At 40.6% G+C, this 25925-nt stretch overlaps 1 protein-coding gene across 6 annotated transcripts in view; it reads left to right on the top strand.

Annotated features, from left to right (window-relative positions):
- LOC139012275 (uncharacterized) overlaps positions 1–25925 on the top strand; it is a 159067-nt gene that overhangs the window by 11411 nt on the left and 121731 nt on the right. For 4 of the 6 annotated variants that reach the window (XR_011471844.1, XM_070417957.1, XM_070417959.1 and 1 more), the window contains exons 2-11: positions 5358–5522; positions 7828–7900; positions 8480–8590; positions 10166–10279; positions 11152–11346; positions 12381–12534; positions 13573–13730; positions 15280–15432; positions 17280–17381; positions 20157–20318. Coding sequence is in view for 5 of the 6 variants with exons in the window: in XM_070417957.1 (XP_070274058.1) it covers positions 5386–5522; positions 7828–7900; positions 8480–8590; positions 10166–10279; positions 11152–11346; positions 12381–12534; positions 13573–13730; positions 15280–15432; positions 17280–17381; positions 20157–20318 (1359 nt within the window). In the remaining variant the exon portion in view is untranslated. Of the gene's footprint in view, positions 1–5357; positions 5523–7827; positions 7901–8479; positions 8591–10165; positions 10280–11151; positions 11347–12380; positions 12535–13572; positions 13731–13922; positions 13970–15279; positions 15433–17279; positions 17382–20156; positions 20319–25925 lie in introns of those variants that run through there. The other 2 variants (XM_070417958.1, XM_070417960.1) reach the window with 2 other exon arrangements.

The following is a 25925-nucleotide window of genomic DNA, read 5'->3' as shown; positions in this document are numbered from 1 at the left end:
CACCAGTCTGCACTCCCACCAGCAGTGCACGAGTGTTCCTTTTTTCTCCACATCCTCTCCAGCACTTGTCGTTTGTTGATTTGTTGATGATAGCCATTCTGATAGGTGTGAGATGGTACCTCATTGTTGTTTTGATTTGCATCTCTCGGATGATTAGTGACTTTGAGCATGTTTTCATATGTCTCTTGGCTTTCTGAATGTCCTCTTTTGAAAAGTGTCTATTTAGGTCCTTTGACCATTTTTTGATTGGATTGTTAACAGCATGGATGGAACTGGAGAGCATTATGCTAAGTGAAATAAGCCAGTCAATGAAAGAAAAATACAGTGGGGCCTTGACTTACGAGTGTCCCAACTAACGAGTTTTTCGAGATACGAGCTGTCTCTTGGCCGAATTTTTGCTTTGAGTTGTGAGCTAAAATTCAGGTTACAAGCCAGCTTCAGATACCCCACCGCTAGTTGGCGCAGCAAACGTCACAGTGAACGCCACAACATCAGCCCAGCATCACGTGTTTCACTCGTTCACTTTAAGATTTGACATACGAGTAATTTGAGTTACGAGCTCTGTCACAGAATGAATTAAACTCGTAAGTCAAGGCCCCGCTGTACCACATGATCTCACTCATTTATGGATAATAAAGACCATTATAAACTGATGAACAAAAATAGATACAGAGGCAGAGCTCCATCGAACAGACTATCACAAACTACAGCGGGAAGGCCAGGGAGGGTTGGGGGTCGGGTAAGAGATCAACCGAAGGACTTGTATGCATGCATATAAGCATAACCAATAGACACAAGACACTGGGGGGTAGGGGATGCCGGGGGAAGGTCAAGGGGAAAAAAAAAAGGAGACATATATAATACTCTTTGTAATACTTTAAGCAATAAAACAAAATTAAAAAAAAAATACAAGGTAAGATTGTTCACTTAAACCCAACTATAACAGTAATACCATTAAATGTAAATGAACTAAAAGATTTTTAAATTGGATGCAACAGACAAAAAGACACAATTTAAAAGGATTAAGAAGAAATTCCATGGCCATAAAAAGGAATGATATACTGATACATGCTTAGAACATGGATGAACCTTGAAAACATGCAAAATGAATGCAATCACAAAACGCCATATATTGTATGATTCCATTTATATAAAATGTCTAGAATGGGCAAATCTGTACAGATAGAGAGTAGATTAGTGGTTGCCTATTGCTGAGGGTTGGGTGGCTAGAGAAAGATGGTGAATTGCGGCTAATGGATATGGGTTTTCTTTTGGGGGTGGGTGATGAAAATGTTCTAAAATGGATTGTAGTGATGGTTGAACAGTTCCATGAATACACTAAAAATCATTGAATTGTATCCTCTAAGTGGGTTAAAAAGCTTTTGAAATATTAAAGGATATTGTGAATAAAATGTTACATCAAAAAAATTGTCTACTTAGATGAAATGTTCTTTTAAAAAACTTTTATTAAATGAACACAAAAAGAAATTGAAATGTGAATAATCATAATCTGTTAGTTATTGAATATGTAATTTAAAACCCTTCCATAAACAAAATTTCAGGCTGAGATTTTCCACATGTGAATTAATTTAAACATTTAAGGAAGAAATAATACTAATCTTAAACTTTCTCAGAAAATAGAGAAGGGAGCACTTCACAACTTTTTAAAAAGAGGGCAGTATAATCTTGATATCAAAACCCAACAAGAGCATCATAAGAAAATGCAGGCCAATTTTTCTCATGAGCATAAATGCAAAAATTCTAAACAACATAATAGCAAATCGAGTCCACTTTCCTTTAAAAAGAGATAAATCATGACCAAGAGGGGTTTATTCCAAGAAAGCAGTTTTAGACTAACAATAAAAAAAACCCATTATATTCACTGCATTAACAAATAAATGAGGAAAGTCACATTATCTTGATAGATGCAGAAAAAGGATTTGACACTATTTAATACCCATTCAAGAAAATAAACGCAAACTCTCAGTAAACTAGAAGTACAACCGGGTTATTGAATTCAAACCATCAAATCTGTGTCATGTGTCCCTGACCAAAGGTCATGTCCTATAGTCACACTGGAGAGAAGACACTAATGTGTTTGCCTAGGGGAGGGTGGAGCTGCTTGGAAGGAACCTGAGTCCTTGAATGTCCAAGAGGAGCAGAGCTGCTCTGTTCCCCTGGACCATTCACATCAGCATCACTCCGTTAGACACACTTAAACATTTTGTTCCTGCCCTACCTGGTTTGGTTCAGTGGATAGAGTGTTGGCCTGCAGACCAAAGGGTCCTTGGTTGATTCCAGTCGAAGGCACATACCTGGGTTACAGGATCCTCCCTGGCCCAGGCCCTAGTGGGGGCATGTGCTGAAGGCAACCAATCTATGTGTTTCTCTCACATCAATGTTTCTTTCTGTCATTCCCTCTCTCTTCCAATCTCCCTAAAAATCAATGGGAAAAAATATCCCATTGATTAACAACAGCAACAACAAAACACACAACACTTTGTTCGTTAAGCCACTGATGACTATGCCTTTTTATTAAAACAACTTGGCTTTAAATTCTGGCTTTTGTATATGGGAAGAGCATTTGATGAACAAAGATGACCAAGCATGAAACACGTTTGTCCAAGAAGGTTACAGAGTATTTATTCATGCAGCTCTTCATGAAGAAGATTGGTGATATGGGGCCAGCTTGCTCATCCATTTAAATTTTGGCCTTTGCTAGAATAAATTTCATTGTGTGTGTTTTTTGTTTTGTTTTGTTTTTTGTTTTTTACACATCGCATTACCAAATTTTAGGGGCTTTAAAAATGTGTGAAGTTGTGTTGATTTGTGTGTTTGGTTGATTTGTGTGTTGGGCTAAATCTATTTCCATTTATTACAATTGCTGATATATTTGAATTTATTTCTACCATGCTTCCTTTTGTTGCCCTTTTCTCTCTTTTCCTGCTTTCTATTGAATTTAAAAGATGCATCGCTACCTCTTAACCCCACCTGTTTGGAAAGCTCTAGATTGCATTCCTATCCTCCTAGTAGTCACTTTCCAGTTTTTGACATGCATTATACATTTTTCTAGCTGAGTCCAAAGTTACTCAGTATGTATTTATCTTCTAAATATGTCTGCTCTCACCCATCAAAGCCCATTTTCACCACCCAATGAACAACCTCACACCCTGCCCAAGCCAATCTTCCTATCTTTCTCTTAGAGCTTAGATTTTGCCACTTTTTAAACATATAAAAGGTTTGTTGTTTACAATCAATATTTATTGAATGTACTTATTTAAAAAAATACTATTGAGCAATTCTTGAGAATCCCTTTGCAGAGACTTTAAATGTCTAGCACAGAGTAGGTCTAGCACAGAGTAGGTCTAGCACAGAGTAGGTGCTCAATAAATAAAACCTATCCCCCCTCCCAAAGTAAACAGTTGTTTGTCTCTTTAGTGCTAGACATGAGTGCTCAGCAGGCATGGATTCCTCTGGGTTGGATCCATTTCATGCACAGTTGTCAAAGCCTGACCTGTCCTGATGTTAATTTTGTGAATACTGTACTTGCCTGTGCAGCAAGCTAAATGGTGCAGGATTAACTGTTCTCATTTCTGAGCTGTGAGGTGTTGAAACTGATCAGGAAATGAAGGCAGAATGTCCATCCTCTGGGAGAAGAATCAGCCCGTCTATGTTGCTGCTGCTCTTGGCTGCCGGTTGGAATGCAGCTGTTAAGGCAGCTGTTTAACTGTTTGCCCAACTTGAAAGGACACTGCCAAGTGGCAAATATTTTTCATAACAACATTTCACTTTTGCTGAGAACAACAACTGTGTCCTTTATTGAGCTCCGGCAGTGTGCCCAACACAGCTGCCATTACTCAGCAGGTTCACAACCTCGGGTGAGCGTGGATGCTCCTTTCCACTGTGTGTGTGTGTGTGTGTGTGTGTGTGTGTGTGTGTGTGTGTGTGTACCATGTATTTTATTTCCTGCATTTGCTGCTTTGACATCAACGGCCTTGCTGACTCTGGAGGGACTGCCCCTCCCAGGGTTAGTCAATTCCTAGAGATAGTAAACAACTTGCCCAAGAGCTTGCTTTTCCAGGGCACATCAACCATCCAGAGCCCACCCACACCCTCAACCACATTTTTTTTTTAAATTTTATTGGGGTGGCATTAGTCTACATGAACATATAGGTTTCATGGGTGGATTACTAATTCACAAAATCTGTATATAGGACCACGTGCCCACCACCCAAAGTCAAATCTTCTCCTGTCACCTCATATTAGGACCCCTTTTCCCCCCACCCCGTCCCTCTGGCAACCAACACACTGCTGTTTGTGTACATAAGTTTCAGTTTTATATTCCACATATGAGTTAAATCATATAGTTCTTAGCTTCCTCTGTTCCATTTTTAATATTTATTAAAAGAACAAATAGGCTCCCAAAGGAAACCTCTACCAAAACATCTCTACAGCTTAATTATTTGTTGAAACAGCTGCAGATTAACTTGAGAAAATATCTCTGAAAGGAAAACTAAAAATCCTAGAAATGTCAAAGGAAAAAGGAAGGTTTCGATATTTTAAACCTCTTAAATGTGACCAGGAGTGGCTTTACCCCTACTTGTCTAGGATGGCGAATTCCTGCAGTTCTGGGTTCCATTCTGGGACCTGCAGTTAATTTGTTGTTAAGTAGAATGTTGAAACTAAGTACTTAATAAGCAATTGTGTTGAGTTTGACAGGCTGTGAACTGAGTGGGGTACGGGGTTCCCACTATTTTACTTAATGGTAAAAGCAGAGGAACAATGTAAGCATTCATAATTAAGAAATCATATTCAAATGCATAAGTTTGATTTTCTTCCAAACCGTAAAGTGCCTGGATCATGATTATGTTAGATAGTTCTCCATCTCAGTATATCCTCCCTGGTTAGAAGCTCAAAAAGACTTCTGGAGAACAGCTCTAGGCATGCAGAGGAATCCTGCACACACCTACACTTTGTTCCAGTTGAGGTGATATTAGAAGTCAGAAATAAGCACCATTCAGATCACTTACTGTGCAATCCCCACAGCCTTTCTGAAGACGACAGGGGTCGGACCAGGGAATGCATTTTCATGTACTAAGCCTCCACAGCTGGAACAGGGAGGTTTCTGAAGGAAACTGGCTGAACAAAGCCATGGTTAGTGAAGACTTTAACCTACATTCCCCTGCTGCTGACTACACAGTAACTTTGTCATAAACGACAGCTGTTTTTTCAAACCACGAAAGCATGCATTCCCACAAAGTTGACATGATTTCTTGAACAATGATAGTCAAAGTCCCACACACTAGGTAATGGTCATGGAGGGTGTCAGCCACAAGCTGTGTGCTCTTCTTTTTCAGGGATACAGGAAAACAGTAGGTACGAACCATGGATGAAATTTACAAGGTCGCTTCCACAGAAAGGATCCAGATGTTGGAGAAAGAACTGGCTGTGCGATTGACTGAACTGAAGTCTGAGATAGAAGAACAGGGGCCTCTTCTGGGAACAGCTCATCGAGCTTACAGGTGAATAGTGGTGCCACAAAGGCATGGTCACTATCACCCCATAATCTCCATTAGCCCCCCTTTTACTTGGACAATTGGCATTATCCCAAGCTCAGACTTGACTGCTGTCCTTAAGGTTTTCCTGTATACCAGGGTTGTCAAGGCTTTTAGAGGCAATGTCCTACCAAAGAAAATGGGAAAGGGCTCTTATGTTTCACAAATGCCATTGTCTTAAAGTCCCAGAAGCTATTATATCAATTATACTCAATGAAAAGAGATCTCATTTTTCCCCCCAATAATATTTTAATCAAGTTTGACCTTGATTTTGACGAGGAATTTCAAAACTGAAATAATGCTAGGTATTTGGTAGTGAATTCTGCAAAATGATGATCTGTTAAGAACTATTCTATAGGTAAATGCTGCCAACAATAGCAATTTAATTCTTTTACAGAAACAGTGTAGCCAGATCAGCCCCTAACTGGCAAGTCTCATGGGCCCAGGACTTTCATATCCCTCTATTTTTGTGACTTCCACAGTTGACCAAGAGGAACAATTATAAGGAGTCTGTTAGGCCGAGTACTGAGTAAACACAATGTGGATGATGAAGGTTGGGGGCGGGGGGAGGTCAGGAGAAGAAGCAGTAAGTAGGTGCATTATTATCTCATTCCAGAGATGATTCTGAAGAACCAGTATTTATTGTGTTTCGTACTTTGGTAGTTAAAGCCCTTGATGTGTGAAGCAGATCAAGGATTGTGTGATGAAGTGGAAAGTTAAGGGAACCATGGAAGCCATCATTTCTCTCAACTTTAGTTTATTTATTTGAAAAACGAAGTTAAAAATATGTACTTTGTCTACCTTATAAAAATCAATTGAGATAATGCATGGTAAAGCACTTTGAAAACAAGAAAACACCATGCAAAGATCAGGTGTTGATATTGCTACAATTTAAATGTCTCCAAGCAAGTGGATCTTTGATGTACACTGTGATAAGAAAGGCTTCCTGAAGTCTTTTTAGGACAGAATAGTGGGAAGTCTCTGAATATCAGTATTTCTCTGCTCCCCCAAACCACCAAGCACCGTGCCTGGAAGAATCTAACTGTTCATCCAACAAATACTAATTGAGCACCTTTTGTTTGCCAGGTGTCATGCTAGGTTCTAGCAGTGGTTCTCAACCTTCTGGCCCTTTAAATACAGTTTCTCATGTTGTGACCCAAGCATAAAATTATTTTCGTTGCTACTTCATAACTGTAATGTTGCTACTGTTATGAATCGTAATGTAAATATCTGATATGCAGGATGGTCTTAGGCGACCCCTGTGAAAGGGTCGTTCGACCGCCAAAGGGGTCGCGACCCACAGGTTGAGAACCGCTGCTTAAAACATTTCCATGGGGACCGATAGAGCATATAAACATTAACCTAAATACCACTGCCTACAATGCCCCTCAGGTCTCGAGGCAATTTCTCACGCATGCTCTAGAACTACCTGCTGTGGCTCCCTTGCCAATGTTTGCAAAGTCCCATCCCAAGACAGTGATAATGCACCAGGGTTGCTGTCCTCTGATGTTCCCTAAGCTGCCAAGCCTTGGGCATATCTTACACCAGATGGGGAGAGCTCCTCTCTTCCTGACCCAGGCCCCCCTCTCACTGACCACCTCCACCCCCCAGTGCTGCTTGTGCGCCACGAGTCGAGTCGCAGCCCATAGTGCAACCAACCCTCTCGCAACGTGGCTTGCCTCAGTCCCCAAGGCTGCTGAAGCAGGCAAATTGGCTAAGTTTTCCCTAGGGATAAAGAATTTTTCTGAGGCAGAAAGTTTGGTTAAAATATTTTCCAAAGTATTTCATGTTTGATACGTAAGGGCCATTTTCACTTCCAGATATTTGAGCAAAAACCTAAAATTAAGAACATGTTGTTTAAATTATAAGATACTGGTTTGATCTGTCAAGTAGGGGTGAGATATAGGTCTGAGAAGCAGTGTAGTTGTTAGAGATTAAGTTACTGGAAGAAATTTAGGCGGGAGAAATAAGACTCCCCACCAATGTGCCTGTCTCTACATCTGGAGTTGGAACTAGGGGTAGAAGGAAAGACTGTTTGTGTGGGAAGAAGGAGAGAAAAGCTGGCCTGGGGAAAGGTTTAGTGCCTGAGGTACATACCAGAGAGATTCTGACTAAGACAGAAGCATGTGGCTTTTACTTGGCCCCAACAATCCAGTATGATATGATATATTTATTTAAAAGAGTTGTGAGAAGTTACAGATCAATCAGGGCCTATAACCTGACCTATTACAGCTTCTATAATTATGGCTTCTATTATGGAATCTTTCTGCAGCTCTGTTCAAATGCCAAAGGACATTTCTTACTATAGAAGAGAAAGAGAACTGGCCCTAAAGAAAACTTTGCAGGTGAGTAGGAGAGTGGGCTGTTTCAATACAATAGGTTAGATTTTGCTAACTTGTTGGAAACCCTTTTCAGAAAAAGTTTATTTTTGCAAACAAAGAGCTGATATTACTGATAGAGGGCAAAGCAGCCTACTCAGCTCACTGCTGCATCAGATCCGGCCACTACTGCTTTGAGGGTTACCTGATTTTTGTGATGGTTCCTTGATTTGTGATATTAAACTTTGTTATTTAAAAACTTAGGTATAGCCTTAACCGGTTTGGCTCAGTGGATAGAGTGTCGGCCTGTGGACTCAAGGGTCCCAGGTTCGATTCTGGCCAAGGGCATGTACCTTGGTTGTGGGCACATACCCAGTGGGGAGTGTGTAGGAGGCAGCTGATCGATGTTTCTCTCTCTCATCGATGTTTCTAACTTTCTATCCCTCTCCCTTCCTCTCTGTAAAAAATCAATAAAATATATATATAAACAAAACAAAAACAAACAAACAAACAAAAAAGTTAGGTATAACAGCATAATGTGTTGTGTAAAAACTGATGGTTTTGTTTTCTTATGTCCCTTTGTCTGCTCTGTTGCCCGGGTTTCAGGTGGCTGAGTCAAAGCCTCTTGTTATTCAAGCAGATGTCATGCAGAGGGAGCTAGAGACCTGCCTAAGGAGAGAGTACACTCCGGAAAATTTACCTTTGCTTCTCTTGCAGGTAAGAGTCCAGTTTGCAATTTGAAAAGGAGAGCTGGAATTTAGTAGAAATGTGTGAACAAAGCTGGCTTTCTGGTGTATCCTCGGGCCAGGGTAGAATTTTCCCTGCATGTGTGGTTTGCAGAACTTGGTTAGTGTAGATGCTCCACTTTGTTAGAGAGCCATGCTGGAGTTAAGTTTAGTCACTAAACAACTGTTTCCCTGGGCTGGTATGATGAGGCAACACATTGACTAAGACAGTTTCAGTCCTCAGCAGGCTGTTAGCTGACCTAGGGGAGATATTTCTGGAACTCTGCTTTAGGAAAATAACTCATATTATGGGGTTAAACCATTTTCCATGAAGATTATTTTTGTAACATTATACTAATAAAAGTAGGGAAATGCCCACATGTCTAATACTAGGAGAAAAAGTTAAGAAAAGCAGTGTGCTATTTGATAGAATATTGTTCTCCCACCAAACATCTTTTGCATAAGGAATATTTATGGTATTATGTAATATTAGTTAATAAAAGTGTGTATCTCTGTGTGTGTGCATGTGTGTGTGTGTGTGTGTGTGTGTGTGTGTGTGTGTGTGTGATAATAATGGCCATGCAATGTATAGATAAGTCACTTAAAGGACATAGACCAAAATGTTAGCAATCACTTCTTTGGATGGCAGGATAATGAATTCCCTCATTTTACTTTTATATATTTTCTAAATTTTCTAAAATAAGAATGTATTGTTTTTAGAGTTCTTTCTTCCTTTATATCCATGGCTTAATAGCAGAAAACTGAAAGAGATCTCTATGCAGATTTCTGGAACCTTTTCTCTGCCTAACTTCCTCTTCTCCAGTACTCTCCCCTGCAAATTTTAGCTGACTCAACTTCCTAAGCTTTCATTTCTCTCTTCTTAACTCAGAGAAACCATCATGCTCTGCTTAGGATTCCTTTTCCTTCTCAAGCAGAAATCCAAGGTTACTGTAGGGCTTATCTCATTCGTTTCCCTCAAGAACCGCAGTCCTGCATTGCTTGTTGTCCCACGTCAGAAAGCAGTTGCCTTGTGTATTTATCCTATTTTCTAGTTCTTTATGATGAAAGGGTATGTCTGTCCTACTGATTCCATCATAGCCAGTATTATTTTTATTCTTAGAAATAAACATTAAAAAAAAAGAGTTGGCTCACTTTACTACTTTTAAGTATAAATAAAATTTCTGGTGTAAGGTTAAAAGCTATAATTTTACCTGTAATATACTTTGTATTTTACACTCATAACTTCTGTTTTTAAGACATTTTGAGTTCAGCTTTAGGCAAATTTACAGGCTTTTATGTTACTGCTAAAATTGTTCATGAACTGATAATGAAACTATAATCTGTTAGGTTGGCAACAGGTCATGTAAATTGAGAAATGCCTATTTGCTGTATTTAAATATGAAAGGTATCTTGAGCTAGGTTTTTTAATTTTATGATCTGCACGTAGAAAAATCTATCTTTCCAAAATAACCTGAGACCGATTTTCTTATGTGAGTATTCTCAAGACTTAATTCAGTCTTCCTATTATAATTGTATTCTGTGTTAATTTTTGTTGTTGTTGTTCAAGCATTATACAGAGAGAATTACCCAGCTGGCCCTGAGTAAATATTTACACATGCTTAGGTGGAAGAGATTTTGTCAGCACAGTAAGATCATGGAGCAACTTTACCCTCTTTACAAGGTAGGAAGTCTATGAATAGAACCTGTGGGCTATTTTTCATATGAAACAAAATGGCTTGTCAATGCATTATCATTAAGTACTAGTATAGTCATCATGCCTTAGACTTATTCATCTATATAACTGCAAATTTGTACCATTTGCCCAACATCTCCCCATTCCCCCCCCTCCATGCCCAGTAACCACTGTTCTACTCTGCTTCTATGAGTTCAACTTTTTTTTGTTTAGATTCCACACATAAGTGAGATAATACAGTATTTGTTTTTCTCTGTTGTTGCAAATATTAGGATTTCCTTTTTCATGGTTGAATAATCTGCATGGTTGAATAATATCTTTGAGATACTGATTTTGTTTTCTTCAGATATGTACCCATATATTTTTATTTTTTTGAGGAATCTCCATACTGTTTTCCATAATAGCTGCACCAATTTATATTCGCACCAACAGTGTAACTTGTCAATTTTTTAAAAGCCATGGCTAAAGATGGGAAAGGAACTAATGGACGCCTGTTCTGCTCATGGCAGATGATAATGGTTCCTATTTTTACAAATACGATTTGAAGGAACTTTATATAATGGAAAATGAATTTTTCTTCATAGACTTATCCTCCTCTACTATAGGGAAAAGGCTAAGAAGCCAACTCCAGTTACCAAACATCCTTCTGCACTGACTGTTTACTGGAGTCTCCCTCCTTCAAAGTCCTGAGAATGTGACCACTACCCTTGTCATTCAAATTCAGAATATTAAAGAATTTTGATATGCCAAGAGCCCCTTATTTGGCCTCCAAACTGTATTACCGTATGCTCAGAAGCAAATGACACCAGAGAATAAGCTTGCAAATAACCAAGGTCTGTCTTTGCATTTCTCTTAAACAGAAACAAGTTGCCTACATTATGCAGGAGTACAGCGATGCCCTTCAGAGAGCTGATAGATTGTCTGTTGCGCGAGAAAACTTTCTTATGGGAAAAAACAATCCTCCTAACTTAGTAACACAGGAAGACCTGACTGTCTATACAAAGTGGTTAGTGTGTCACCTGCACTCACTCAAGACTATTCACCACTACCTGCAGGTACGTAAAGCATAGTTATGCGATAATGCAGTGCCCTCCCAGGATGACCAGCACAGTGTTTGGTCACACCTGTCGCCTAACTTTGGAGTTTCAATTTTTGTATTCTACCTTCTCTACAAATGACAGGAAAATAATGGATCACTAGCTCTTTTCTTTGAAATCTTTTTCTTTTGGAATCACTAATTTAGCTTTGTCTCTGTTGTACTATTTCATATTCACTCTGTAAGTTCTTGTTTTCATCATCTTGTTTAGTATTTATGCTCTTCAATGTAGGTCTACTTTTTATTCAGTACTATCTAATGAGGGCCTGATATATGCCAGGTACATGTGGTGGACCAAGTAGAGAAGATAATAGTCTTTGCTGAAAAGGAATTGGGCCCCAGGATGTTAGTAAAATAGACAAGTGAATAGCCAACTGAAATACAATATGATTTGAAAAATAGGATAAGTATAAGTGCAAGGCAAAGAGAGTCACAGAAGAGAGTCCCTAGTTCAGGGTAGAGGCATCAAAAGGAGTGACATGATCACACCACCTAAATCTTTTCCTATTCCTCTACACCTTATCTCAGCGATACCACTAACCACAGAGGTACCCAAACCAGAAACCTGACCATCACTTGGACATTATTCTTTCCCAATCAGTCACTGTGAGGGTCTACCTCTGAATTATCTCTCCCCAGTCACATGGTATAATGACGATCCGCTCATAAGTCTGGGTCCCCCACTAGAGTGTGAACTCTTTGAGGTTAGCCCATGCCATATTCATTTTTGTGTCCCTACCACCTCACACAGTACCTTGTCCATTATGGGTGCTTGATCAATGTAGACCTGCCTACAGGTTAAGGTCACTCAGAGCTGGTGATAGCACTGGGCCTCCCAGCTCCAGATTTTGCTTCTCATGATTGGGCAGGTTACTGAGCCCCCCTCCACCTCCCTGTCCTCTGTCAAAGCAAAATGCTGCTCCTGAACCAACATCTGGGAGCTTCTGTGAGAACTGAGTTGACGTGCAGTCTCTTGGTTGTGCCCTTCTGCAGGCCCTCCAGTATGTGCCCATCTCCAACGTGCTGAGTGTGGCTGTTGACGAAGTGTCTGAGGTTGGTCAGGAAAATGAAAAGGCTCACGCCAATGACACCAATCCTGACATCCAGGGGGCTGCATCTCCAGGCCCTATGGACACCAGTGTTTCAGGTAAGAAATTAGTCTTCTTTCCTGAGAGTAATGTGGAGGAAGGAGGTTGTGATTTTCCACACGTGCTGTTCAGGTGCTGTTGTGTCACATGATCTCGTTTGAAATTTTTCTATATACCAAAAAGTTCTATCATCTTGATAAGTAAGAAGTTAAGTTCTATATCTTAACTTGATCATTTCTGGTGGAAAAAAATAACAAACACTTTCCTTAGACAGTATTATCTCCATCTTTATAGCTAGCAAATAAGAGAGGGGGAGAAAAAAGCAATGAACTTGAAATCAGAATACTGAGCTGTAGACCTGTTTCTTCTGTGGCCTCACTGTAAGCCTGCAAGTTTAGGTCATTTCCTCTCCTTTGCCCTCAAATTTCTCATCTCCAAAATAAACCTTTCATATTACGTACACTTTAAGATTTCTTTCATTTTTAAGGTTACATGATTTTAAAAGACTTTCCTTATTTGACTCAGTAGTCTTCCTGCCCTTGCCTTGTGTTCCAGATGGCTACGAAACCTGATTAGGATTCTCTGAGTGATGTGTTTGCTTTAGGGTATAGACCTGGTGCATCCAGAGAAGCAGCTAACCCAGTGGGGAATCAGAGATGGTGTTTCAAAGGAGGAGAGTCCAAACTGGGAACTTGTCGAGATGAGTAGGAGTGAGCAGGCGAAAGGAGGTGAAGACTCTCACCTTCTTCTAATTTTTTGGTTAATTCAGAAATTGTACTCTTCGTTTCCCATGAAGGACCATAGGTAGTTCTGCTCCCACTTAGTCATTCTCCAGAGGCTCTGTTCTGTCTCTCTTGCCGGCTGTGAGAGGGGAGGAGCCTGGCTAGCTCATCTAGAAAGCCAGAACCAGGAGTTTGTCAAATAGCCCTGGCCCAGTGGGGTGCACTCTGTAAATTGTGGCAGAGAAGGCCAAGGAGCAGAAAGGCCCTCCCCACCGCAGAGGAGGCCGTGCCTCCAGCTACCTCAAAGGACCCTTCCACTTGTCTTCCTGTCTGGTGCTCATTGGTCTTAATATTATTGACTTTGGATTTTTTCAGGGCCAATGAGAACTGAAGCTGCGTTTGTCCTGCCCCAACACACAACAGAAACAGAAGAACTGAAACCTCAGCTGAGGCTCCTGCTCTCTCATTTCAATATCCCATATGATGTAGAGGAGCTGAGGGATGCTGCTAAGGAGATAGAACTGTTTTCCTTGGTATTTGATGGACTCTTTCTTAATTTGAACATAGGTATTCATGAAAGGCAACACTCGTATTTGCCACAAAGTTGGATATTTATGCTGCCACAATTGTTTTTAGAGTGATAAAATGTAAGAGTAATAGGTGAGATTTAGATTAGCAGTTTAACTTGCTCTCAATAAGAGTAATGGCACCCTTGACTATCCAACCCAGATGGTTTGTAGGATTTATTGTTCTGCAGGATTTAAAGTAAAAGGTAGGTTCTAGTCCATAGTAGATGATATAAATGTAGCCAAGATTTGGCAAATTTGCATGGTGGAGTTGTCTAGTGTCTAAAAGCCTGCAATTCTCAGAATGTGTTGCAATAACTTTCCCATTGGCAAAACGCTTTATATTCAACAAAAAGAAAAGGTTTGCACCCCAGCCCTAGTCTAGCACCGTCTCATGGAACTTCCGGCACTGGAAGATAAGACCGATATCTGGTCCTTTGAGTGTTAACCACTAGTCACATGGGGCCATTGAGTGCTTAAAATGTGGGTGGCATACATGAGGAACTACATTTTGTATTTTATTTAATTTTAATGAATTCACATTTAAATGTTGAACAGTCACACATGGCTAGGAGCAGCCATTTTGGAAAGCACAGCCTGGGAGGCACCGGCATTAACTGGAGGAATCTTTAGCTCTGTGACTCATTGAACTTGCTCTGTTATTCCTACACCTTCATTGAGACCCTACTATGTGCCAGCACTGTGGTAGATTCTGTGTGTGTTTGTGTGTGTGTGGGGGGGGGGGGGGGGGGAGGGTAATAAAATATACATCACACACGATTTTAACCATTTCTGAGTGTATAGTTCAGTGACATTAAGTACATTTACACTGTTGTACAACCATCACCATACAGTAGGTTCTTGAGATTCGAGAAGCTTATCATGTAGGGAGGAAATCATGATGCAGTGTGGCCAGTGCAATGATGAAGGCACCACCACAGCTTGGTGGGCCTTGGCCCACCCTGGAGAAGGGAGGAAGAAGTACTGGCATTTTGGCAGTAGGAAGTTATGTCACAGCCTCAGTCTGAAAGTGAGATGTGCAGGGGTTGGCTGAGGTACCTTTAAAAGTTTTAACAGGTCCTAGTATCTGGACCCTTTTCTCTAGCAGCATCCTGGTCAGCATCCTGGTCAGGCTCAGGCTAGCCCTGAGATTTTCTAGTTTACCAGGTGGTCAGAAATAGTGAATAAATTTCCAAATCTAGACCTCTTTTAGGGTCTGACCCAACATACATACAAAGGAACATATTACATGATTCTCAATCTTTGGAGCAGATGTTCAGAACAAAGAAAACACACACACAATTATAGTAATGAGTTGACTGAATACGTGTGTCTCACAGATATATACGTTTAAGGTCCTGTTATTGTCATAAGAGTCATGTTTTATCAATTAGTTTCAAAGACAGTAGCTGTCTTTGAAATTACCTTCAATCTAACACTCTTTCTCTCCCCCCCCCGCCCCGCCCCGCCCCATCTCGTCCCCCCTGGTTTCTACTCTCTCCTTAATTCTGTCTAGGTTTCCCAAAAATTTCAAAGCATCTTCAAAGAGCAACAGAGAATGCAAACATTTCCTGACTATGATATTGGGAAAGCTAAAGTGGAGAACTTGGGTTTGGCAGGACCTGGGATGGCCTTGAAAAAGAGAGCCAACTGGATTTCCTTTATAAAGGCAAGTAGACCTTGGCGATGGTGACCAGCTTGTCAGTGATGTCAACAGTGTTGTAAAGTCCCCTCCAAGCAGGCCAGGCAACCTGGTAGCACCTGGTCATCAGGTCCCTGTTGTCCCCTCTCCTCATTCCCTCAGAAAATTGTCCCCGAGGACATAGGGTCAGTGCCTTCGTCTCCTCAGAAGAGGCAGCTCAGAGAATCTGGTCTTATGTGCCAGGATCCCCCAGTTCCCTCCTGCCTCGGGTCTAGGTTGAAGCTAGCCACTCTGCTCTGCCTTCTCTGGAAGTTCCCCCTGCTGTACCTCTCTCTGTTGGATACCCTCACATCTTGTTGTTAGTCATCTTGCCTAATTGGCAACAACGAAGAATAACACTTGAAGGTATAATTAATTTGTGTAAATCCAGCTTTTTCAGCCACAACTATTGACTGACTACATACTGTGTGTCAGGCATGGGCCTGGGTGCTGGAGATACACAATTCACAAGCAATAAACAAGTTAGCAGATTAACGGAAATGATTTTAGGTAATGATAAGTACAGTCCGTTCTTGTCACTTGGTAATTATGTTCCATAAAGTTGCCACAAATGTTATGGAATTAAAACTGAAGTATTGCTCATAGGAAAAATACAGGGCTAGGTTCATCAACTGATCAAGACATAACCTTATTTTATGTGCGTTTCTGTTTAAAGACACTATTTAATATGTGTTGTTGATTCATTAACATTGAACTCATGGCCAGCAACACTATAACTCATGCCTGAACGAAGCTTACCAAAGCTCATGTTTCTTCTGTAAGACACATCACTGCCTCCTATACCTAGGAACACTGGGCAGAGCTTCAGTACTATGCTTGGGGGCCATTTAAACAGTGCAATCACCAACAGAAAGCACAAAAGTATAAAAACAGGGCACTAAATAGACCACAAAAAGACGCTTATTTATAGTCTAAGGGCTGAAATAAGAAGGCAGACTATTGCCTTGTTTGACCTCAGCTGGAAATGTGGAGTTGGGCAACTCAAATTTTCACCCTTCCGTGCACGTCCATGAAGGAGCAGGAAAGCTCTGCTGGTATTAATTTTGGGGTTACAAATAAAATTTAGTGAGTAGGCAACTTTGCAAACATGAAGTCCATGAATAATGAGGAGTTGAACCTCATTATTCATGGATTATGCATTCATGTATTATGTATTCATATATTATGTATTCCTATATTATGAAGGAAGGAAAAGTCTTAAGTGATAAAAACTGATGGGAGAAAAGGGGAGAAATCATTACTCCTTAGTCTGGGGCTTGAGCAAATAAGTGGTTGGTGTAGGGGAAGCCATACCTTTTGTTTTAGATTGTTACACAGGCCAACTAAGTATAGGTATCAAGGAGATAGTTGATATAACCGCCTGGAGCTTAGAACTAGATATAAATTTAGAGAGTCATCCACATATTGATTTACTTATTTAGCCATAGAACTAATTTTTGAAATATAGCTCGTTAATATGAAAGTTGAAGTTTTTACATGTGGCATCACAAGGAGTCTTTGTGAGTGAACTTCTCTTGCCCCATAAATCAAGTAAAATGACCAACACTGAGGGATTTAGGGTCCCTTCTGTTCATGGATGGTGCTCTGTCATCCCAGATGACAGCTACTGCATCTCACAGACAGGCACCAGCTGTCTTCCTCCACAGTATTGTGAACCCACACAAACCCTTCCCATGACTTCACATGCTCTAGTCAACTTTCTAACGCTGAGGCCAGATTCCTTTTCAGAAAGTCCTTGAATCTCTTTGCTAGCAACTTTTGTAGAGAACTATTGTGTTATGTTGTAACTTTATGTGAACATGTTTATCCACTAGATTAAGCCAAAATGTGATCCTTGGCAAAAGAAGCTTTTGACCAAACTAAAAGAACAGAAAAGAATAGATGTATTAATGCAACTCCAAGCAAAGTTTTTGAAGGTAAGAAAATAACCATGTTCCCTTATAGATAAAATTCTTACTAAAATTGTTCTCAGAAAAATGGAATTTTCTTTCCCTTTTAAAAATGCTAGCCATGAATTTACTGTGAAGGCTTTGTTTGGGACTTTCTAATCTAATTACCAAACTTTTATAATCCTGTTAGCTTTCAGTAGAGAGGAACGATTGTCAGAAGAGTTGGATTATAGTCCAACTTTAGATTCTGAGTGATGTTGGTCTAGTCATATAACCTCCTCAAGTTTTAGTTTCTTCATCTGTGAAACAAAACGATTAGACTAAATTATCTCATTTTTATTGTGTAAAAAACAATTAACATAAAATTTATCATCTTAACCATTCTATAGTTCAGTAGTATTCAGTATACTCATATTGTTGCGAAACATCTGCAGAATTTTTTATTTTGTAAAACTGAAAATCTGTACCTCCTATTAAACTAATAGGCATCAGTTATAAAAGGGAACAAACTAGTGATATGCCCAAGAACATGGATGAATGGCTAAAGAACTATAATCCTATGAAGACTGTATGAGTTCATTTACACAACCCTCTTGGAATGACAAAACTATAGAAATGGAGAACAGATTCATGAATTCTACAGGTTAAGGAGAGATGGTGGGGAAGGGAAAGGAGTGTAACTTCAAAAGAGTAATAGGAGAGATTCTTGTGGTGATGGGTCTGCTCTATATTTTGATTGTATCAATGTCAATATCAAGGTTGTGATACTGTACAGTACTGTAGTTTTGCAAGATGTTAACATTGAGGGAAACGAACTAAAGGGTACATGGCCTGTCTTTATATTAACTTTTTCCTTTTTTCTTAAATTGTGGTAAAATACACACAACATTAAATTTACCATTTTAACCCTTTTTAAGTGTACAGTTCAGTGGTATAAAGTACATCCATATTGTTGTGCAACCATCACCACCATCCATCTCCAGAACTCTTTTCATTTGGCAAAGCTGAAACTATATACCGATTAAACAATTCCTCCCTCCCTCCCCCCAAGTTCCGGCAACCACCATTCTACTTTCTGTCTCTATGAGTTTGACTACTCTAGGTACCACATATTAGTGGGATCATAATATTTGTCTTTTTGTTTATTGACTAGTTTATTTTACCCACCATAGTGTCCTCAAGGTTTATCCAGGTTGTTGAATATGTCAGAATGCTCTTCTTTTATTTTTTAAATTTTTTTAAAATATATTTTTATTGATTTCAGAGAAAGAGAGAGATAGAAACATCAATGATGAGAGAGAATCATTGATTGACTGCCTCTTGCACACCCCACAATGGGGATCGAGCCCGCAACCTGGACATGCGACAAGTGACCTACTGGTTCATAAGTTGATGCTCAACCACTGAGCCACACTGGCCAGACTTGCCCATTTTTTAATTGGGTAATTTGTGTATTTTGTTGTTGTTGTTGTTGTTTTTGTTGAGTTGTAGGAGTGTTTTATATGTTCTGGGTATATTAATCAGATGTATAATTTGTAAATATATTCTTTCATTCCATGGGTTTCCTTGTTACTCTGTTGATTGTGCATCCTTTGGTGCACAGTAGTTTATAAATTTGATGTAGTGACATTTGTCTCCTTTCACTTTCACCTTTTTTTTTTTTTTTTGCCTGTGCTTTTGGGGTAATATCTAAGAAATCATTGCAAAGTTCAAAGTCATGAAGTTTTTACCCTGTTTCCTACTAAAAGTTTTATAGTTTTAGATCTGATATTTAGATTTTAATCCATTTTGAGCCAATTTTTGTATGTGGTGGAGGATAAGGGTCCAACTTCATTATTTTATATGTTGATATCCAGTTTTTCTAACACCATTTGTTAAAGAAACTGTTTCTTCTCTTAAGAGTGGTCTTGGCACCCTTGTCTTAGATTATTTGATTATATACTTGAGGATTTATTTTTAGGCTCTGTATTCTAGTCCACTGGTCTGTGTAATTTATGCCAGTACCACACTGTTTTTACTATTGTAGTTTTGTAGTACGTTTTAAAATAAAAAAATGTGAGTCATTCCATTTTTTTTTCAAAATTATTTTGGCTATTTGGGGTCCTTTGAGATTCCATATGAATTTGAGGATAAATTTTTCTATTCTAAAAAAATAAGCCATTGAGATTTTGATAGGGATCGGCCTAAATGATCTCTGAGGTTCAGTGATGGTAAAATGATTAAAATACAATAATATGTGAATCACTGAAGTAGAAGTTTAGCTCTGGAATTATCATTCCTTTTTTTTACCTTCAGAAGAGGAGAACGGACATTTATTCAGCACCTGCTACAGGCCAGGCATTTTTGCAGCGATCCTGGGAGAGACATCATTAGTGACCTTGTTAGGTTGACTTGTCCTGCTTTGTGTTAAAAAGACAGGATTCCAGCAGGGATGCAAGCCCAGGTCCGTGTCCTTACAAAGCCTGTGCTTTCCTCAGACTACCCAGCTGCTTCCTCCTCATCCATCTCCTGGCAGCTTTCTAACTGCAAGCAGTTTGTACCCCAAATGGATAGGTGTTTCATTGGTGCCACAACACTTGTACTTAGGGAGTTGTAACAGAATTTTAAATGTGCTCTGATGTGTATTTGAATACTTACGGTGCTGAATGGATGAATATACCTAAGGGAATCATGATTTTTTAAAACTGAATAAAGTCTCACCTGGGGCTTCTTTCTTATTCATGTTTACACGACCGAATTCTTGTGAGAAGAAGGGAATAACCCTTCTCCCAACCACTCCTTCTCCTGTGTGTTCTACTCAAGATTCCCAGCCCTGAGCGAGTAATGCAAGTGCTCCAAGATCACGCTGCAAAGACAGTCCTGCTGGCTCCCTCTCATCCCACTTCCGTGGCGTCCCAGGGTTTGCATCAGTGCAACTATGACCGAATCTGGGAGAAGATTTATAGTAACACCAACCTCTACCAGGTACCACAGGGGGAGATACCAAATATACCTTTCTGTTCAACTCACCATCTGAGTAGACCTTATAAATTTACTTTGGTAGTTTTTCAAACCCTCAATTTCCTCCTCCTTCAAAAGGTTTTTCTCAATAGAACCAACCCCGTGAGGACCACTTTCTGTCTAAACACTCACAATATTTATCAGCCGTCCAACCCATTTGGTGTTTAGTTGGGCTTGAAGAAAGCGTAGGATGAAGGGAAGGGGTGGTGGAGAGGGAAGTAGGAGCACATTTCAGGAGGGAAGTATGAACAACAATGCAGAGGAGAGACTATGTGGAGTGTTCAAATTTGGTGGAGTGGAAATAGAGTGGAGAGAAGTTTTTTAGTGGGGAGGAGAGGGCAGGTTGTAGTAGATGCATGTAAGTTCCATAAGGAATGTGTGCTTCATCCTGGAAGGCAAATATTATATGCAACGCTATATTTTATTAGGAAGGTTAACATGGCAGCCAGGTGCTAATTGGATTGAAAGACGGAGAAATTGAAGGCAGGGAACTAGTTAGGTAGCTACAACATAGGATAGGCATGAATTTTGGCAAGAAATGGGAGTTTCTACTCAAACCTAGTGGATATTTGTCTTTACAATTGTACAATAGCATTTTGAAGCTATAATCTGCTATTGTTTGTTGCTCTATAAGAGAAGAGTTTTGTTTCATTTGCTTACTTAAGATGAGAAAACTCAGTGTGTTTGTTTATACTCTGAAGGAAAGGAGCAGTGGAGAAGAAGAGATGGAAGATATGAAAGGATAAATATGAAACACAGATGATCCTGGGGAAAGAGGGGTGGAATGGGGTGAAAAAAACAAGTGGAGGAGTAATTTTGAGAAAGAGAGAATGGCATCACTTCCCTTGAGGTGAATGAGGCACATAGAATTTTCCGGTGCTAAAAGATACGATGCAGGAGCTTTGTGGATGACCTGCTGCCTTGGAGAGAGAGAGGGAGAGGAAGAAGAAGATGTTCGGGTTAGTGAGTTGGAAGGTGAGCGTGGTGTGTGAGCAGGTATCAATGTGGGAAAAGTCACCAACGTGAGGAACGCATAAGGATGACCATGTAGCTAAGAGGGCCCAGTTGACATAAGGGGGCATGAATTTGCATTTGAGCCCACTCTGAGTAATAATTCCATCACTTTTGCCCCTGAAGACAACTGTAGAGTGAATAAAAATGATACATAAAGTCGGAAGCAGAGAGAAGTTTAGTAGAATTCTAGAAAGAGAAGCACTGTCATGATCCACCATCCCAGGCTGTTTATGAGAGAAAGAGAAACCTGAAATGGGTTTAATGAGTTACAGATTGTCTGGAAGCAGACACAGAGGTACACACACACACACACACACACACACACACACACCCCACAACTTCTATAACTTTTTAATCTGTTTAAATAAGGATCTAGAAAAGCGAATGAAAAAAATAGCCACACACATCAGGACGAAATGCTGCATATCACACCATGGCTCTCCCTGGCCCCTGGATTCCCTGATAGTGCGTGCACCCATCAGTGACTCTTTTTCCTCGGCTAGCTGGAGTTGAGAAAACAGCCAGATTCTCCCTATCCTACTGTCATGTCATGATCAGGTATATGTCACCATTCAGGAAGACCTTGTACTAACAAGGAGACACTTAAAAACATCTAGCTCTTCTACTTCTTGAACCAAACTGAAGGGGAAGAGGGTTGGGAGTAGGGGATGGGGGATGGGGTGGGGGGTAAAGGGAAAAAGCAGACTCAGCCCAGGTATCTCTGAATAAGACCTCTGCCCCTGGCATCCTGGACAGACTGTTTCTTGGTGCCGATGTAATCTTCCTTTATCTGGGAAGCTCTGGTATTCACATCTGAGGGTCTTCATCACATATCTGTTTTCCTCCTTGACTGAGAGGATAGAGAGAATTAAACTCCTGGTGTCTAAATGAGGATGAAGGGAGGTGAATGTGAGGGAGAGGTGGGAGGCAATGGAAGATGGAGTCAGCGATGAAGAGCTTCATGTTTGAAATCACGGAGAAGTGCTGAGGTCGGACAGATTTGCGGCAGTGCCCAGGGGTACTCAGGGGACGAAGGAGGTTACCTCTGTGGGGTCACTGTGTCGGTGAAAAGCAGAAGGTGCATAGTGAGAGCAGGAGGTGATGGCTCAGGTAAACATTGAGAGGCAGAAAGCACTAAGTTAGAGCAACAGTGTGAGGAGCCCAGCCACACAGTGGTGAGAACTTCTTATTCTCTGCTACTGTTTCCCTCCCTTTGCAGGGAGATGGAAAGTCGGGGCACTAATAAAAGGCAGTCTGTGCTTTCATCAGATCTGTTTTGAATGCAGTGGTACAAATGTTTAAAAAGGAGAAAGAAAGAAAGAAAACCACTTCCCCTGGCTATTTTCTGACTTGTAAATGTTGCTCTTGGAATTGATCAAAGGAAAAAAAATGTGAGCGCTGTATTTCCAAGTTGGTTCATGGTCACTAGGCCCTAAAGAGACTTAGAATACCTATAGGTTCTACAAGTGGAGCAAGAGGGGAGACATATACACACACAAATTACCGTACTTACTAGTGTCATGCAAGTTTCCCCCAAGTTTCTCATTCATTCATTCAGTGATCATTACATAATGCTACCTCTGTGCCAGGAATTGTGTTGGGCTCTGGAAATGGAACACGTAATAAAAGAGTGAACAAAGAAGAAAATCTACATCTCTAGCTTGTGGGTGCCATGAAGAAATCCACAGGAGTAAGGGCAATGGGGCAGAGAGGAGCACCCACAGGTAGAGAGATGGGCCAAGATCTCTCAGAGTCAGGGGCATCTGAGCCGAAATTTGATGAATGAAGGAGTTAGCCATGCAAACAGGCTGCAGAAAGGCCTTCCAAGCAGGGAACAGAAAATAGCACAGCGCCCGACCTGGTTTGGCTCAGTGCAGAGAGCGCCGACCTGGGGACTAAAAAGTCCGGGGTTCAGTTCCGGTCAAGGGCACATGCCCAAGTTGTGGGCTCGATCCCCAGTAGGGGGCGTGCAAGAGGCAGCCAATCAATGATTTTCTCTCATCATTGAGGTTTCTATCTCTCCCTCTTTCTCTCTGAAATCAATAAAAAAATATTTTAAAAAGAAAATAGCACAGGGTTTAAGGAAGGAAATCCTAAGGCAATAACCAATAGTTTTCCACTTTGCTTCACATTTTCCTGTGGGTGTTACTTGGTGACCTCCTCAAGTATTTTTCCTGCTTTGGTAGAGTCACTCTACACAGTATGAAAGCACCGGTGGTAGCATGCTGCCACTCTGAATGTTGAATGCTAGTCAGAGGAGATGAGGGTTAAGTAAAAGGTGGCCGCTGGGAGGGGTCACAGGAGTGAGGTATGAATTTTAAAGCTCTGCTACTATTTTGCAAGCCTGTAGCAGTCAAGTATGAATTTTAGCATCTATATGCTGGTGAGCATCCTGATTCCGAAGTTGGCAAGCGACAACCAATCCCTCATGAAAAATAACTGTCTTAAGGGACATCTGCATGAAGGAAAGCAAACCCCATAGGACTGTCCATTTTGATAGTTCGATGTCCTATTTGGGAGACGGTAAGCACTAATTGTAGTACAACTTCAGAACAGTTTCTGATCAATTCTCAGTGAATACTGTTCACCAGTAACCTTCGTTTAGGGAATTTTTTAAAAATAAAAACAAATGTTTTATTTTAGAACTAGAGGCCCAGTGAACAAAAATTTGTGCACTCAGGAGGGGGGGTGTCCCTCAGCCCAGCCTGTGCCCTCTTGCAGTCTGGGACCCCTCTGGGGATGTCCACCTGCTGGCTTAGGCCCGCTCCCCAGGGGATCGGGCCTAAGCTGGCAGTCAGACATCCCTCTGGCAGCCCGGGAGCCCTCGGGGGATGTCCACTTGCCAGTGGGGAGCAGGCCTAAGCTGCAGTCAGACATCCTTCGCACTGCTGAGGAGGCGGGAGAGGCTCCTGCCACCACTGCTGTGCTGGCAGCCATCAGCCTGGCTTGTGGCTGAGCAGAGCTCCCCCTGTGGGAGTGCACTGACCACCAGGGGGCAGCTCCTGCATTGAGCATCTGCCCCCTGGTGGTCAGTGTGTGTCATAGTGACCAGTTATTCCCAGTCGTTCTGCTATTACGGTCAATTTGCATATGTAGGATAGTTTTAGGTTTGCAGAAAACTTGCAAAGATAGTACAAAGAGTTCCCAGGTATTCCTTTACCCCCTTTCTCCTATTATTAACATCTTATATTACTATGGTACATTTGTCACACCTATGGAGCCAACATTGGTGCATTACTGTTAACTAGACTAGACTTTTATTGGAATTCGCTGTTTTCTCCATCAATGTCCTTTTTGTGCTCCTGGATCCTATCCAGGGTACCACACTTCGCATAATTGTCACATCTCCCCAGTCTCCTCAGGTCTGAGCCAGTTCCTCAGTTTTTCCGTGTTTATTATGACCTTCGCGGTCTTTAGGAGTACTGGCTAAGCAACCTGTAGAACGTTCCCTAATTTGAGTTTGTCTGATGTTTTTTTCTCATGGTTACACTGAGGTTATAGGTTTGGGGGAAGAACACCCCAAGAGGTGAAGTGCCCTTGTTGTCACATCATATCAGGGGCAGACGCTATCAACATGATATCTCTGGGGATGTTAATCTTGATCACGTGGTTGCCAGTTTTATCTACTGTAGAGTTACTATTTTTCTCTTTGAGTAGTTTTTTAAAAAAAATTCAATTTTAAACTACAGAAGTAATAAATAAATGTCAAATAATTTTTCTCCATATAAAAATTGACATCACTGAAAAGTTAATGCTTTAACTTTAATGGGGACTCAAATATTGGTCCCCATTCCACTTCCTCAGAGGTAAACATTATTATTGTTCCCAGCCTTTTCAATACATTTACATTCATACATATGTCCCCATAAAAGAATAGAGAGAGCGTATGCCCTGTCTGGTGTTGCTCAGTGGTAGAACATCAGCCTGTGCTCTGAAGGGTCATGGGTTAGATTCCCAGTCAAGGGCACATACCTGGGTTGCAGGTTCACTCAGGGGAGTGTGTGGGAGGCAACCAGTTAATGTGTCTCTCTCACATCGATGTTTTCTCTTTCTCTCTCTCTAATATATATATTACAATCCAGTTTCTATATTAGCTATTTGTCATACCCTATGGATATCTTTCGGTAACTTGCTTTTTTCACCCAACAATATGTTTTAGAGACCTGTCTCTCCTGTTCTCTTTCAATGCTGCATTATATTTTGCTGTATTCTGCAGATCACATATTGGCTCCCTATGGAACCTTGTTGCCATTTTCCCCCTTGTTAGAAGCCCTGCCTACTACTAGTAAACTTTCTTATACCTGCCTGCTTGTGCAATGTGTGTTTTATTAGAACAAATATTTAGAAATGGATTTTCTGGTTCACAGAATGTGCACATTCAAAATGTTTATAGGTCCTGTCAATGTGGTATACCATGTTCCCCAACCAGCAACTTATGAGGGAACCTGTTTCCCACATCCATTTTAACGTAATGTTTATCTAAGCATTAATAATGTTTGTAATGTTTTTATCACAGTTTGAACTGGGCATTACTTACTGTTTGCATCAAAGACTGGC

This window comes from Myotis yumanensis, unplaced genomic scaffold (genome assembly GCF_028538775.1).
Source record: "Myotis yumanensis isolate MYYU_CA2020_CCGP unplaced genomic scaffold, mMyoYum1.0.hap1 SCAF_6, whole genome shotgun sequence".
Taxonomy (NCBI): domain Eukaryota; kingdom Metazoa; phylum Chordata; class Mammalia; order Chiroptera; family Vespertilionidae; genus Myotis; species Myotis yumanensis.
The sequence above is the reverse complement of the archived record's forward strand: the minus strand, read 5'-3'. Positions and strand labels throughout refer to the sequence as shown.